Source organism: Trichosurus vulpecula, chromosome 1 (genome assembly GCF_011100635.1).
Source record: "Trichosurus vulpecula isolate mTriVul1 chromosome 1, mTriVul1.pri, whole genome shotgun sequence".
Taxonomy (NCBI): domain Eukaryota; kingdom Metazoa; phylum Chordata; class Mammalia; order Diprotodontia; family Phalangeridae; genus Trichosurus; species Trichosurus vulpecula.
The window spans coordinates 421,063,197-421,077,030 of record NC_050573.1 but is presented as its reverse complement, the minus strand read 5'-3'; the positions used below and the strand labels follow the sequence as shown (position 1 = coordinate 421,077,030).

The following is a 13,834-nucleotide window of genomic DNA, read 5'->3' as shown; positions in this document are numbered from 1 at the left end:
TCAGCTTCAAGGTAAGGTAGGCAATTTGGTGCACTAGAAAGTATTATGTTCAGAGTCAAAAGATTTGGATTCAAAGCCAAGCTCTATCACATAACTGTGTAACCTTGGACATTTCATGTAATCTTTCTTCTTAATCTATAAAATAAGACAGCTATTTGGTACTGGTTTAAAAAAAACATAAGTAGTTATCAGAGGAACAGATAAACAATCAAAAACAGAAGTCATCCATTGTTCAATAAACTAGAATACAAACTATTCCTATTTCAATAAGAACTACAGGGAAACTGAAAAGTAGCTTGGAAGAAATCATCTTTAGATCAACATCATATACTAAATATCAAAATAAGCTCCTAATGGAAAAACCAGATATATTTTTCAGATCTACCAATTCAGTAATATATAATAAACAAGGGACAGGAAAGATAAAAAAATACAATTGTAATAATATAAAATTTAAAAGTTTTTGCATAAACAAAATGAATATAACTAGAGAAACTATCATTTGGGAAGAAAAAAAAACCTCTGCATCTAAATTAGAGCCTGCTATCCAAAAAATGTAAAGTGGAAAAAAAAAATACGACAAAGAACCATATCCCAAAAATAATTAATCAATCAGAAGCTTTCAAAAAAATACAAAAACTATCAACCAATATATGAAAAAACACTCCCAATCGTTAATTCTAAAAATGTAAATAAAAATAGCTCAAGTTTTTGCTTCACACGCAGGAAATTATCCAAAATGACATAAGGTGTAAAAGGAGAGGGAGGGGGAAGAGAGGGAAAAAGGATAGGATGGGAGTGGAGGAGAAGAAATAGGAATCGATGGAAGACACATAGCAGGAACCTTCTAAGCTGATCAGCATAACAGGAAGGTCAACTAGATTTGTTCACCTAATTATCAGTTTCAACTTTATTGTTTTGGCAAAATAAATAAGACTGTGAGTATGATACAGAGGCTTATAGGATTATAGGTTTCTATCTACCTCTATATCTAGGAGGAACCTCAGAAACTGTTGAATCCAACTGCATTCTTTCACAGATGACAAAACCAATGACTAAGGAAGTGAAATGTACAATTCTAAAACTTTAATTCTAAAATTACACTCAACACACAGAGACACCTAGCATGGGGAAACTGAGACCAACTGAGAAAGCAGGAGATTCTAATCTCTGAGGCACACATTTACTGAAACACCACAGAAAATAAATTATAGGTTATCTCACTTTTTGCCAACTGCATAGCTGAATTCATGTAACTTAAGCACACCTGGATGAAATTCCATTATAGATTCAGGCAATGGGGAACCACTGATGGCTTCCAAAAAGAAATGTAAAGTATCAGAATTGTATGTTATGAAGATTATTGAAGAGGGAGAGCCAAGAGGTAGGCAAGTAACTTCTACTGGAAAAGACCTATAAAGGTTAAGAAAAAAACTACTACTTACATATTATATTTACAAAGCACTTTTCCTCACAGCTCTGTGAAGCACAGTACAAGTACCACGGCCCCCACATCACAAATGAGAAAAATGAGGCCCAGAGAATTTAAGTGACTTACTCATTGTCAAACAACTAACTAGTGTCAAGAGACAGAATATGAACTCTGGTCTCCTGGCCTGAATTCCAGAAGATAAAATTAATGGACAGGTCTTACCCAATTAACTTGATATGAGAGGCTACTAATTAGTAACATGATTATTCAAAGAAAGTGACCTTTGACCCAGACATTCCACTACTCATCATATATGCCCTGAGAAGGCCAATGACAAAAAGAAATGTCCCATATACACAAAATGTTTACAAGTGCATTTTCTGTAGAATCAAGTAACTTGAAACAAAGTAGATGCCCACCAACTACTACTAAGGGAAACACTGAATATGACTAAATTCAGGAGTATGGAAGAATTATATGAAATATAATTATCAAGTGAAATAAGCAGTACTGGGAAAGCACACAAAATGACAACAATGCAAACAGAAAAAACAAAGCGATCAGAAGTGAAAGCTATGAAAATATCATCAATGACCAAGCTTGGCACAAAAGAAGCAATAAGAAAGCATCTCTACCTTTTCTTTGCATAAGTATGGAATACTGCGTGTAATGTGAGACTTTTTTGATATATTACTGAATTTATTTTTGTTTGTTTTAAAAATATTAGAAGAAATGGCTTTCTGGAAGGGGAGGCAGATGCAATGAGATGTTGGTAATAAAAAGGACGATATCAATTTTTAAAAACTAAAGGTCTGTCTTAAAGCTGGGTGACTAGTCCACCTCTGCAACTAAAGAGAATGAAAATATATGCACTTTTTATTTCTCTAGAATACAAACAATTAGAGGAGGTGGCTTTAGACAAAGTTTTAAAGAAGGCAAAGACTTCTTTCTTCACCTTCCCTGTAAAAATAAATTGTTCAGGGAAGTTTTTCAAAAGGGTGGCAGAGAGTTGGGAAAAGAAAAATTATATGTCCACCAAGTGTGAAACTTCATAGTAGAATTAACTGATGAAACAAACAGAATCTAAGGTCATCTTTGGAAAAGTCCAAACTCTAGTGCTGTATTCAAATCCAATAATGCTGAAATGGCAGAAAAGTATTTTCTTTTTCTTTTCTCAGGCCTATTTCATTCAGAGAATATTCCCCCAGAAGGGGGGAAAAAAAGGGAAAGTACCCTTATCAAACAGCCCATTATGCCTACCCAGTAGAGCTAGTACTAATTCCCCAACTTCAGAGAACTGAGTACCGATTCTCAGGTCAGGAATATAGATAATATTGCATAGTACAAAAAAAACTTGACTTTGCATAAGAAAACCAGGGTCTGAGTCCCAGTTCCACCATTTACAAGCTTAGTAACTAGAGAAATCGTTACTGATCTGTAAAATGATGATCACTAAGCTCCACCCTTGACATTAAGTCCTTGGGCTGACACGCAATCCTGTTTTTCTGGGAGGGGGAGAAGGTGCATCAATAAGACTAGATAGGAAGAAAACTACACTGAAAAACAGACTCCTCTACTTCAAGAGACTTTCCAAGAGAGCGTCAACAAGGAACAAGAACTTTTACATTCAATAATCAACAAATATTATTACAAATTTATTATTATTAAGTTCCTACTACATGCTGTGCACCGTGCCAAGTGTTAGAATACAGTAAGTATTAAAGGTCTTATGTGTCAGGCACCATACTAGGGACGGGAGATACAGATGTACAAAGAATGAAACACTCCCTACTAACAAGGAGCATATATTCTAAGGGATGAGACAAGCACCTATGCCAAGGTGTACAACATAAATACAAAGTGATTACAAATATATAGAAAGCAGTTAAGTAAAAGCCAGTTTGGGAGAGAGAGCACACTGGTAACTGGGGAGATCAGGAAAGGCTTTGATGCAGGTGTTAATTAAGCTGCATTTTGAAGATGGCAGATGGAAAGCAGGGACTTGTCTCTCCCCCAGGTCCCTCCAAACACCTGTAAAAAAATGGCTCTGAACAAATTCTAGTGCTACACAACCCACGAAAGAGCTGAGGGGAACAGGTCTCCTGCCCAGGAAATCCTGGATGGTCACTGGGAAGGGTCTATCACACAGAGCTGGGAGCAGAGTGGAGCACAGCCCAGCGCAGGCTACGCCAGAACCAACCAGACCCGGAGCCGGAAGGAACAGGCCGTAGCACCCTGAATCAGTAAGCTGTGGCAGTTACCAGACTTCTCAACCCACAAACACCAAAGACAACAGAGAAGGTTAGTGGACAAACTGCTAGAGTAATAGGAATGCACAGTTGGCCCTAACCCTGGGCTACTGGAAGTGGTGCAGCTCTAGGGCTGCTTCCAGAGCTCCAGCTGTAGGTGCTTCCAGCCCCAGGTCCACCCTGTAGGAGGAATTAAGCAGGAGATCAGAGCGGGAGTGCAAAGCCCACTTGGATCTGGGTTGCATTCCAGGTTGGTAGTTCTTGGGGGAGGAGGAGCACTGGTGCGACACAACTGGCTGTGTAGAAATAGCTCTGAAAACAGCAGCACAGCCCCTTAAGCTTGGGACAAAGTACTCTCTACTCTACAAGCAGTCATACCCTGACAAAAAGCTCAAGGGTCAAGTAGTTGGCTGGGAACATGGTCAGGCAGCAAAAACGCACCCAGATTCAGTCTCAGACTTTGGAATCTTTCTTTGGTGACAAAGAAGACCAAAACATACAGCCAGAAGAAGTCAACAAAGTCAAAGAGCCTACAGCAAAAGCCTCCAAGAAAAATATGAATTGGTCTCAGGCCACATGGAAGAGCTCAAAGAGGATTTGGAAAAGCAAGTTAGAGAAGTAGAGGAAAAACTGCGAAAAGAAATGAGAGTGATGCAAGAATATCATGAAAAACAAGTCAATGACTTGCTAAAGGAGACTCAAAAAAACAGTGAAGAATATGACACCTTAAAAAATAGACTAAGTCAAATGGCAAAAGAGCACCAAAAAGTCAATGAAGAGAAGAATGCCTTGGAAGGCAGAATTAGCCAAATGGAAAAGGAGGTCCAAGAGACCATTGAAGAAAATACTACCTTAAAAATTAGATTGGAGCAAGTGGAAGCTAGTGACTTTATGAGAAATCAAGATGATATAAAACAGAACCAAAGGAATGAAAAAGTGGAAGACAATGTGAAATACCTCATTGGAAAAACCACTGGCCTGGAAAATAGATCCAGGAGAGATAATTTAAAAATTACTGAACTACCTGAAAGCCATGATCAAAAGCAGAGCCTAGACATCATCTTTCAAGAAATTATCAAGGAATAGTCTGATTGCCCCATTCCCCAGTCAGCCCTCCCTTCTGTCACCCTACTCTCCCTCCCCCCTATCTCCCCTTTACTTTCTTGTAGGGCAAGATATTCTAGAGCCTGAGGGTAAAATAGAAACTGAAAGAATTCACCAATCGCCTTTTGAAAAAGATCCCAAAAAGAAAACTCCTAGGAGTGTTGTCGCCAAATTCCAGAGTTCCCAGGTGAAGGAGAAAATACTGCAAGCAGCCAGAAAGAAACAATTTGAGTATTGTGAAAACACAATCAGAACAACACAGGATCTAGCAACTTCCACATTAAGGGATCGAAGGCCATGGGGTATGATATTCTGGAGGTAAAAGGAGTTACGATTAAAACCAAGAATCACCTACCCAGCAAAACTGAGTATCATGCTCCAAAGCAAAATATGGATTTTCAATAAAATAGAGGACTTTCAACCTTTCTCAATGAAAAGACCAAAGCTGAACAGAGAATCTGATTTTCAAACAAAAGAATCAAGAGAAGCATGAAAAGGTAAACAAGAAAGAGAAATCATAAGGGACTTGCTAAAGTGGAACTGTTTTGCTTACATTCCTACATGGAAAGATGATGTGTGCAATTCATGAGACCTTTCTCAGTATTAAGGTAGTTGAAGGGAATATACATATATATATGGACAGAGGGCACAGGGTGAGTTCAATATGAAGGGATGATATCTAAAAACATCTAATTAAGGGATGAGAGCGGAATATATTGAGATAGGGAGAAAGGAAGAGAGAATGCGGTATCTCACATTAAATCTCACATTAAAGTGGCAAGAAAAAGTAGTTCATTGGAAGGGAAGAGGGGGCAGGTGAGAGGGAATGAGTGAATCTTGCTCTCATCAGATTTGACTTGAGGGGGGAATAACATACACACTCAATTGGGCATCTTACCCCACATGAAAGTCGGGGGAAGGGGATAAGAAAGAGGGGATGATAGAAGGGAGGGCAGATGGGGGAAGAAATAATCAAAAGCAAACACTTGGGTCAAGTGAGAAAATTGAATAAAGGAGGGACAGGATAGGATGGAGGGAAATAGAGTTAGTCTTTCGCAACATGACTATTTATGGCAGTGTTTTGCATAATGACAGACGTATGGCCTATGTTGAATTGCTTGCCTTCTTAGGGAGAGTGAGTTGGGAGGGAAGAGGGAAGAGAATTTGGAATTCAAAGTTTTAAAAGAAGATGCTCAAAAAAAAAGTTGTGGGTTTTTTTTGCACACAACTGGGAAATAAGATATACAGGCAATGGGGCATAGAAATCTATCCTGACCTACAAGAAAGTAAAGGGAAAAGTCATGGGGGAGAGGGGAAGGGGTGACAGAAGGGAGGTCTGACTGGGGAGCGGGGCACTCAGAATATATGCCATCTTGGAGTGGGAAGGACAGAAATGGGGGGAAAATTTGTAACTCAAAATCTTGTGGAAATCAATGCTGAAAACTAAAAAATATTAAATAATATAGTATGTAATAAAGTTGCAAATTTAAAAAAAAATTAAGCTGCATCTTAAAGGAGGAAGGGCATCTAAATAAGGCTAAAGTAAGAAAGCACTCCAGATGCTGTGTGTGAGGAGCATAAGAACTGTGTGTAAGGAACAAAAGGAAGAACAACATAGCTGTACTGCATAGCAAAAAGGAAATGAAGCCCAAAGAGGCTGGAAAGGGAGGTCAGTGCCATGTTACATAAGGAACAAGGCAAAAGGGAAAAACCTGGGCAGGGGTGGGGATTCTGTGACCTTGAGGCTGTATGTGGCTCTCTTGGTCCTCAAGTGTGGCCCTTTGACTGAATCCAAACTTCACAGAACAAATGCCCTTAATAAAAGGAGCTGTGAAGTTTGGATTCAGTCAAAGGGCCACACTTGAGGACCTAGAGGGGCACATGTGGCCTCAACAGTGATGAGACACTTGAAGGAAGGAGACCAATTAGGAGGCTGTTGGAATAATCTAGGTGAAAGATTGATGAGAGCCTGAACCAAAGGTAACTTTATGAATAAAAAAAATGGTGAGAGATGTAGTAAAGATAGAAATGGTGACAGTTGACAAATGACTGGATATGTGGAGTGAGAAACAGTGAGGAATTAAGAATGACACCAACATCATCAACCTAGAAGGATAATGGTGCCTTTAACAGAAAGAGGGAAGTTGGGAAGAGGAGAGGGCATAGGGCAGTGGTGAACATTTTTTTAACTAACAAATTTATTTCAATATAATGTTTCCTTTGTATTCCTGTATATTTTATCTCAGACATTTAAAAAAACACTATTCTCCAATTATTCCAATCTGATTTGTATATTTTTTTTTAATTTTGTTTATATAGTTCCTGGGCTTATTTTGGCAGATATACTCCCAGGTATTTTATACTGTCTAGAGTTATTTTAAATGGAGTATCTCTTACTATCTTTCTTGCAGGGTTTTGTTTGTAATATATAGGAATGTTAATGATTTATATAGATTTACTTCCTACCCTTCTACTTGCTAAAATTATTAATTGTTTTAACTAACTTTTTAGTTGAGTCTTTGGGATTTTCCAAGTATTTTATCATACTGCCTGCAAAAAGAGATAGTTTTACTACCTCACTCCTAGTCTGATTCCTCTCATTTCTTTTTTTTTCTCTTTGCTATTGCTAGGATTTCCAATAGAGTACCAAATAGTATTGGTGACATCCTTCTTTCACACCTCATCTCACTGGGAAGACTTCTAGCTTATCCTCATTACAAATAATGTTTGCTGATGATTTTAGATAAATGCTTTTTATCAATTTTAGGAAAAAATCATTTATATCTATACTTTCAAATGTTTTTAATAGAAATTGTGTTTTACTTTGTCAAAAGCTTTTTCTCCGTCTATTGATAGAATCTTGATTTTTTTTTTTACGTTTATTATTGATGTAATCAATTATGTGAATAGTCTTCCTTATGTTTAACCATCCCTGTATTCCTGGTATAAACCGCAATCCCTGGTATGATCCTTGTAATATTAAAATAGCCAGTATTTTATTTAGGATTTTTGCATACACGTTCACTAATGAAACTGGTCTATAATTTTCTTTCTTTGTTTTTACTCTTTTGTTTCATAAAAGGAGTTTGGTAGGATCCCTTCTTTGCCTATCATTCCACATAATTTATTTAATACTGGAATTAGTTGATCTTTAAATGATAGAATTCACTTGTTAATCTGGTCCTGGTGCTTTTTTTTCTTAGGAAGCTTATTATTATTAATTATTATATTAACTGTTCTTAGGCAGGGCCAATATAATAAAAATAACACTTTTCCTTAAATTAATTTACATACTCAATGCCATCCCAATTTAATTAGCAAATTTTTTTTACTGAACTAGAAGCTAGAAAACTGAACTAGAAAAAGATAATAAAATTCATTTGGAAAAATACAAAAGTCAAAAATGTTAAAGAAACTAATGAAAAAAATGTAAAGGAAGGAGGTTTAGCAGTATCAGATCTTAAATTATATTATAAGGTAGTAATTATCAAAACTATCTAGTACTGGCTAAGAAACATGAAGGTAGGGCAATGTGTGTGAGAGAATAAAGTGTGAAGGCTTCAGAGGGAATATGTGGGGTGTATATCTATATATACATATATACATGTATGTATTTATATCTAAAATGTTTGAGAATCAGTATTTAAAGAAAAGGGAAATGGGATAAATTTGAGTCTGTGGGAATCTGATTATTTAGTCTTTAGGAATGTCTCTCTCCCCCTCCTTCTTTAGATTTATAGATGTCACCTCAGCTGTGAGTGGAATACAAGATTGTGAAAGCTTTCCTATGAATAACTCAGGCAAGGAAGTATTCAAATAGAGATAGTACAAATTTAGTTAGGATGTGAACCTCACCAGGCCTAAGTTTCATTTTCCTGTAAATCATATTGTAAGAAATGGGAGAAGGAGTTTTGTTTCCACAGAACTAAAGGTGTGCTTCCCCACCCTCCCCCACCCCAGCTTTAGCAGAGACCAGGCCTCAAGGTCAGTCAGGTAGGAGGTCAGAGGCTTGTACTCATGTGCATGCTTTTTGAGAAGGCAGTCTAGGGAATTAGAGAGGCCAAACCCACTTGAACCAGTTCAAGCTTATCTAGGGTCTGGTCTTGGTCAAGAATCCAGGCCTACTGATTTGCATATGTTAAAGAGGGAAAGTAGGGGAAGTAAAAGAATATAGTTTAATCCTAAACTAAGACAAGGAAAATCTAATTAGCTTCACTTTTGCTTCTGTATCCTTATTATCCTATTTATATAAACTGTGTAACCTAGGAAAACTATGTAAAAAAACAAAGACTGTAAACTAACCACAACTCTAGCAGGAGTGGAGGGAATGGTTACCCCTGCTCCTGCAGCTGTATCAGGGTGTGAGTGTTCCCGTGAGCACTACACCCGCTCTCTCAAGAAGCATAATAAAATGCCTTCCTCTGCCCACTCTGGTCTTGAGTTCTTTGGGTGAGAATGGGCAAATCGCATGGATCTTCCTAAGGTCAAGCGAAGGGAAGCAATAGGCAGCGGAAGCTCGCCAGGCTTACTCCTGGATCTTGTCTTGGGGTGCCCTGTGATCCACACTGCGGTGTTAAGAGGGCTACCACTCTGGATTCCCTTGGGGAACCCTGTGATCTGCACAGCCTTCTTAAGGGGACATCACTTGGGACTTCCGGCCCTGTCTCGGGAACCTTGCGATCTTACTGCCATCCTAAGGGGCCATCGCTTGGGTCCTCCTTAGGGTCTGACCCCTAGGATGCCCTGTGATCCCCACAGATTAAGGGATGGCTGCCACTTGGTCTTCCTCTGGGAGTCCTGTGGTCCGTACAGCCTTCCCTAGGGATTATCACAGGGTTCTTCCTCAGGACTTTGGCCCTGCCTAGGAAGTCCAATGATCCCCAAAGCCACGTGTTCTCACAATTTGGGGAAGTCCAGTGATCCTCAAAACCACGTTTCTCACAATTTGATTTTGGGGAAACCAGATGATATACTCCTCTCCCCCTCCCCTAGCCTACTTACAAACTGCCATCTTAGCATTAAAGTTTCCCTATAAGTTAATCCTGTAGTTTCTGTGCTTGCATTGGGTAAAAACTTATTCTTGGTTAGATTGTGAGGCCACTCCTCTCCACAAATGGGGACGGGGGTCCAGCCTCTGGGGTGGGATTTCTTAGAATTGTTTGTACAAGGGCATATATCTCCCTGCTTGCCTTCTCTCCCTCGCCTCTCTTCACTGCTATCTCTGCCCTGATAGTGAGACATGCCCAATTCTTGCGAGACTTGATCAAATAAAGCTTCTGTTTGTTTTTTTCTGCCTTGAGAAACAGAGACACCTCCATTTTTTTTTACTTGAGTCAGTGGTCTTTTGATCCACACAAATGGAACAGAACAGACATACAATTTACAGCAGCAAATATAGTAATCTTCTATTTGACAACGGTAAGGACTTAAAATTTTGGGACAACCATTCATTATATGGTAAAAAAATTGTTGCAAAACTAGAAAGCAATATGACAGAAATAGGGCATAGACCCAATATCTGTGTATTTACCAAGATCACTATTTACCAAGATAAGGTCAAAATGGATACATGACCTAGATATAAAAAGGTATTACAAGAAAATCTGAAAAACATGGAATATGTTACTTATCACACTTACGGACAGGTGAACAAATTACGAATAAACAAGCAACAGAGACTACTGTAAGGTGTTAAAAAGGTTTTGTACAAATAAAACAAATGTATCCAAGATGAGAAGAAAAGTAAAAAATTGAGGAAAAAATCTTATAGACAGTTGCTCAGATAAAAGTCTCATATCATAAACATATAAAGAACTTTGTCAAATCTATAAGAATACAAGTCATTCCCCAATTGACAACTAGTCAAAGGATATAAACAGGCAGTTTTCCAATGAAGAAATCAAAACAATTTATACTCATGAAAAAATGCTCTAAATCATTATTGATTAGAAAAATGCAAATTAAAACAACCTTGAGACATCATTTTACACTTATCAGATTGGCTAAATTGATAAGAGAAAGCAACACACATAGAAAGTAGACATAGAAATATTGGGACACTGATTCATTGGTGGTAAAACTGTGAACTGACCAAACTGTGAACTGACCCAACCATTTTGGAAAGCAATCTGGAGCTATGCCCAGAGTTATTAAACTACCTATCCCTTTGACCCAGCAATACTTGGTCGATTTTCAAAGATTAGAGAAAGGAAAAGAACCTCTATGCTCTAAAATGTTTATAGCAGTTCTCTCTGAAGTGGCAAAGAACTGGAAATTGCAGGGATGCCCATCAACTGGGAAATGGCTGAGCAAGCTGTAGTATATGATTGTGATGGAATACTACTGTGCTGTAAGAAATGATGAGCTCAATGATTTTAGAAAAACATGGAAAGACTTACACAAAATGATGGAGAGCAAAATGAGGAGAACCAAGAGAACATCGTACATGGTAACAGCAATATTTTTTAAGAACTTTGCACAACTAAGTCATTTTGACTATGATAAATGCCCAAATTAACTACAGAGGGCATATGAAAGAAGATGCTATTATCTACATTCAGAGAAAGAAGTGACAAAAGTAAATATGGAATGATTTTACATATTTGTGTCTAATGACAGCTATGGGGGGGGAGGGAGAGTGGAGAGGAAGAATATAAAAATAAAGTGTTTAGCAGAGGATAGACCAGCAAAAACTAACTAAGCAGCAGTTTTACTGTTAGGTAAACCAAGAGAAAAGATGGTCAATAGTGTCAAAATGCAGTAAATACATAGGTAAAGAAGAATGATCAACCTATTACCTTTGGCAATTAAGAAATCATTGGTAACTAGGAAAGGGTGATTTCAGGTCAAAAGTAACAGGTTGGAAACCAGTTTACAAAGGTTTAAGGACTGAATGAGAGGAAAAAGAAGTAGAAACAGCAAATACAAAAATACATCAAGGAATCTGACTGAGAAAAATAGAGATAACAGGATGATAGGTTCTAGTAACGGGTTTTTAAACACAGAGAAATCTGGGCATATTTAAAGGAAGTAGGGAAGCAACCCTAGACAGGAAGAGGTTATATCAACAAAGTTATTAAAGGATTATCCTCCAAATTACTTTGCGCTTTGCCCAAACTACTGTGGTTTAGGTATTGATGACATTAAAGATAAATTTAAAGAACCCATTTTCTATTTAATTTTAGAAGAGACGAAAAGAACATATGTACGCATATATGTATATGTGTATGTATATGCACATGCATATATATGTATATGTGTATGCATGTGCACATGCATATACATATAGGAAGACAAAATACAGCAAAGATTATGAGTTTGAGAGTGGTGAGGAATTAATTCAGTATCAACATATTTGAGTTTTCAGAGTTGACAGTATAAATAATTTGTCATGTCTAAAAAACTTCTGAGCAAACGAAATCAATACAGCTAGGATTGCTGGGGAAGCTGTCAAATGTGGGGAAAAAAATCTTTGCATCAACTACCTCTGACAAGCATCTAATGTGGGGTTTGGAAGGGGGAAGAGATATGTATGTGGATGTGAAACCAGACCAGGAAACATAATCCAATGGGTAAGTAATGAAAGGATATAAACAAACCGTTCCCCAAAAAATTGCTAACTATTAACAACCACATGAAAGATTACCCCAAATTACCAACAATAAAAAATGCAAATGCAGACAATTCTAAGGTTTCACCTCCATTAAATTGGCAAAGCTGAGAAAATGCTGGAGATACAGAAACACAAACACTCTTAAGCACTTGGTGGAACTATGAATCGGTTGGATAATTCTTAAAAGTAAGTCCATACCCTTTGTGTTCCAGAAATCCCACTGGAATTTCTACCCTACAAGGTAAAAGACAGAAAGAAAGATATTATACACACCAAAAGAGCCACATAGAAGCTTTTTGGGGGTAGCAAAATAACTAGAAACAAAGCAGATACCCACTAACTGGGGAATAGCTAAACAAAATGTGTTACATAAACATAATGGACTGTTACTATTGTATAATAAATGATTCATATGACAAACAGAGAAACATGGAAAAACTCATCTGATCTGATGCAGAATGAAATAAGAAAAACCAGGAAAATAACATACACAATGACTACAATGAAGTAAAAGGGGGAAATAAAGCCAAATGATAGGATGTAAGCAACAAGGTGGTCGATCAGAAATTTTCTCCAATCCCCATGACTTCTCAAACCTCTCCAAAACACAAGCTATGCATAAAAAATAAAGCAATGCCAGGGTTTCCTTGGTCTGAACCCCAAAAGTCCCCCCAAACCCAGGAACTGATGATGCTCATTGAGCCTGAGCTCAGTAAGCCCCACTTCAAAGGAATCTTCGTCCTCCCCTCCTCTCCCCACCCCTCCCACACTACCTCCCTACCTCGAATACTATCGGCAGGAGAGCAGACCCAAGGCCACAACACAGGCTCACATCCAAATCCATCCCTGCACCCCATTCCACCTCTCTTTTTCCTGTGCCATAAAAACCCCACATCTAGGTTGTGGAAGTCTGCATGGGCCTCAGCCTTGATAGGCTGCTTGGTTACAGTCCTTCAGGAACAAAAGCCTGCCAGGGGCTGCAACCTGGAAGCACTAATGTTAGAGAAGACAGGCTCTGAACTGCGGTGCCAAGCCAAAGAACTGACCAACAGAGTGACGGGTCACAAGGACATTGTATGTGGGGAGCTGTGCCTCACCTCACCAAAACTTTAGAAAAGAGCACAGTATCCAGCTGGGGCCAGTTCTGACCACCCAAAAGTCAGCTGGAGCTTAGACCTAGGATGGTGAGCTGTGAGACTGCCTCTGTGGGAGGAGTCTCAGTGAGACACTTTTGAGATCCAGCCCCCAAGAAAACCACGAAGTGGGGTCAGGAAATGAATGATATAGAAAATATGGGAGGGAGAGGGAGAAAAAGGCTGAAAGCACCTGTATGAGGTAGTGAGAGAATAAAGTGTGAAGACTTCACAGGGTATATGTGTGTATATGTATATATATATGTATTATTAATGTCTGAGAATCAATATTTAGAGAAAAGGG

At 38.3% G+C, this 13,834-nt stretch overlaps 1 protein-coding gene across 4 annotated transcripts in view; it reads right to left on the bottom strand.

Moving 5' to 3' along the window:
• The window catches only part of GPBP1 (GC-rich promoter binding protein 1), a 108,910-nt gene that overhangs the window by 49,302 nt on the left and 45,774 nt on the right, over positions 1 to 13,834 (bottom strand). For 2 of the 4 annotated variants that reach the window (XM_036762846.1, XM_036762838.1), the window contains exon 4: positions 12,596 to 12,631. The exons of the other annotated variants lie outside the window; for them this stretch is intronic. In XM_036762846.1, the coding sequence (XP_036618741.1) occupies positions 12,596 to 12,631 (36 nt within the window). The remainder of the gene's footprint in view (positions 1 to 12,595; positions 12,632 to 13,834) is intronic. 4 annotated transcript variants of the gene reach the window in all.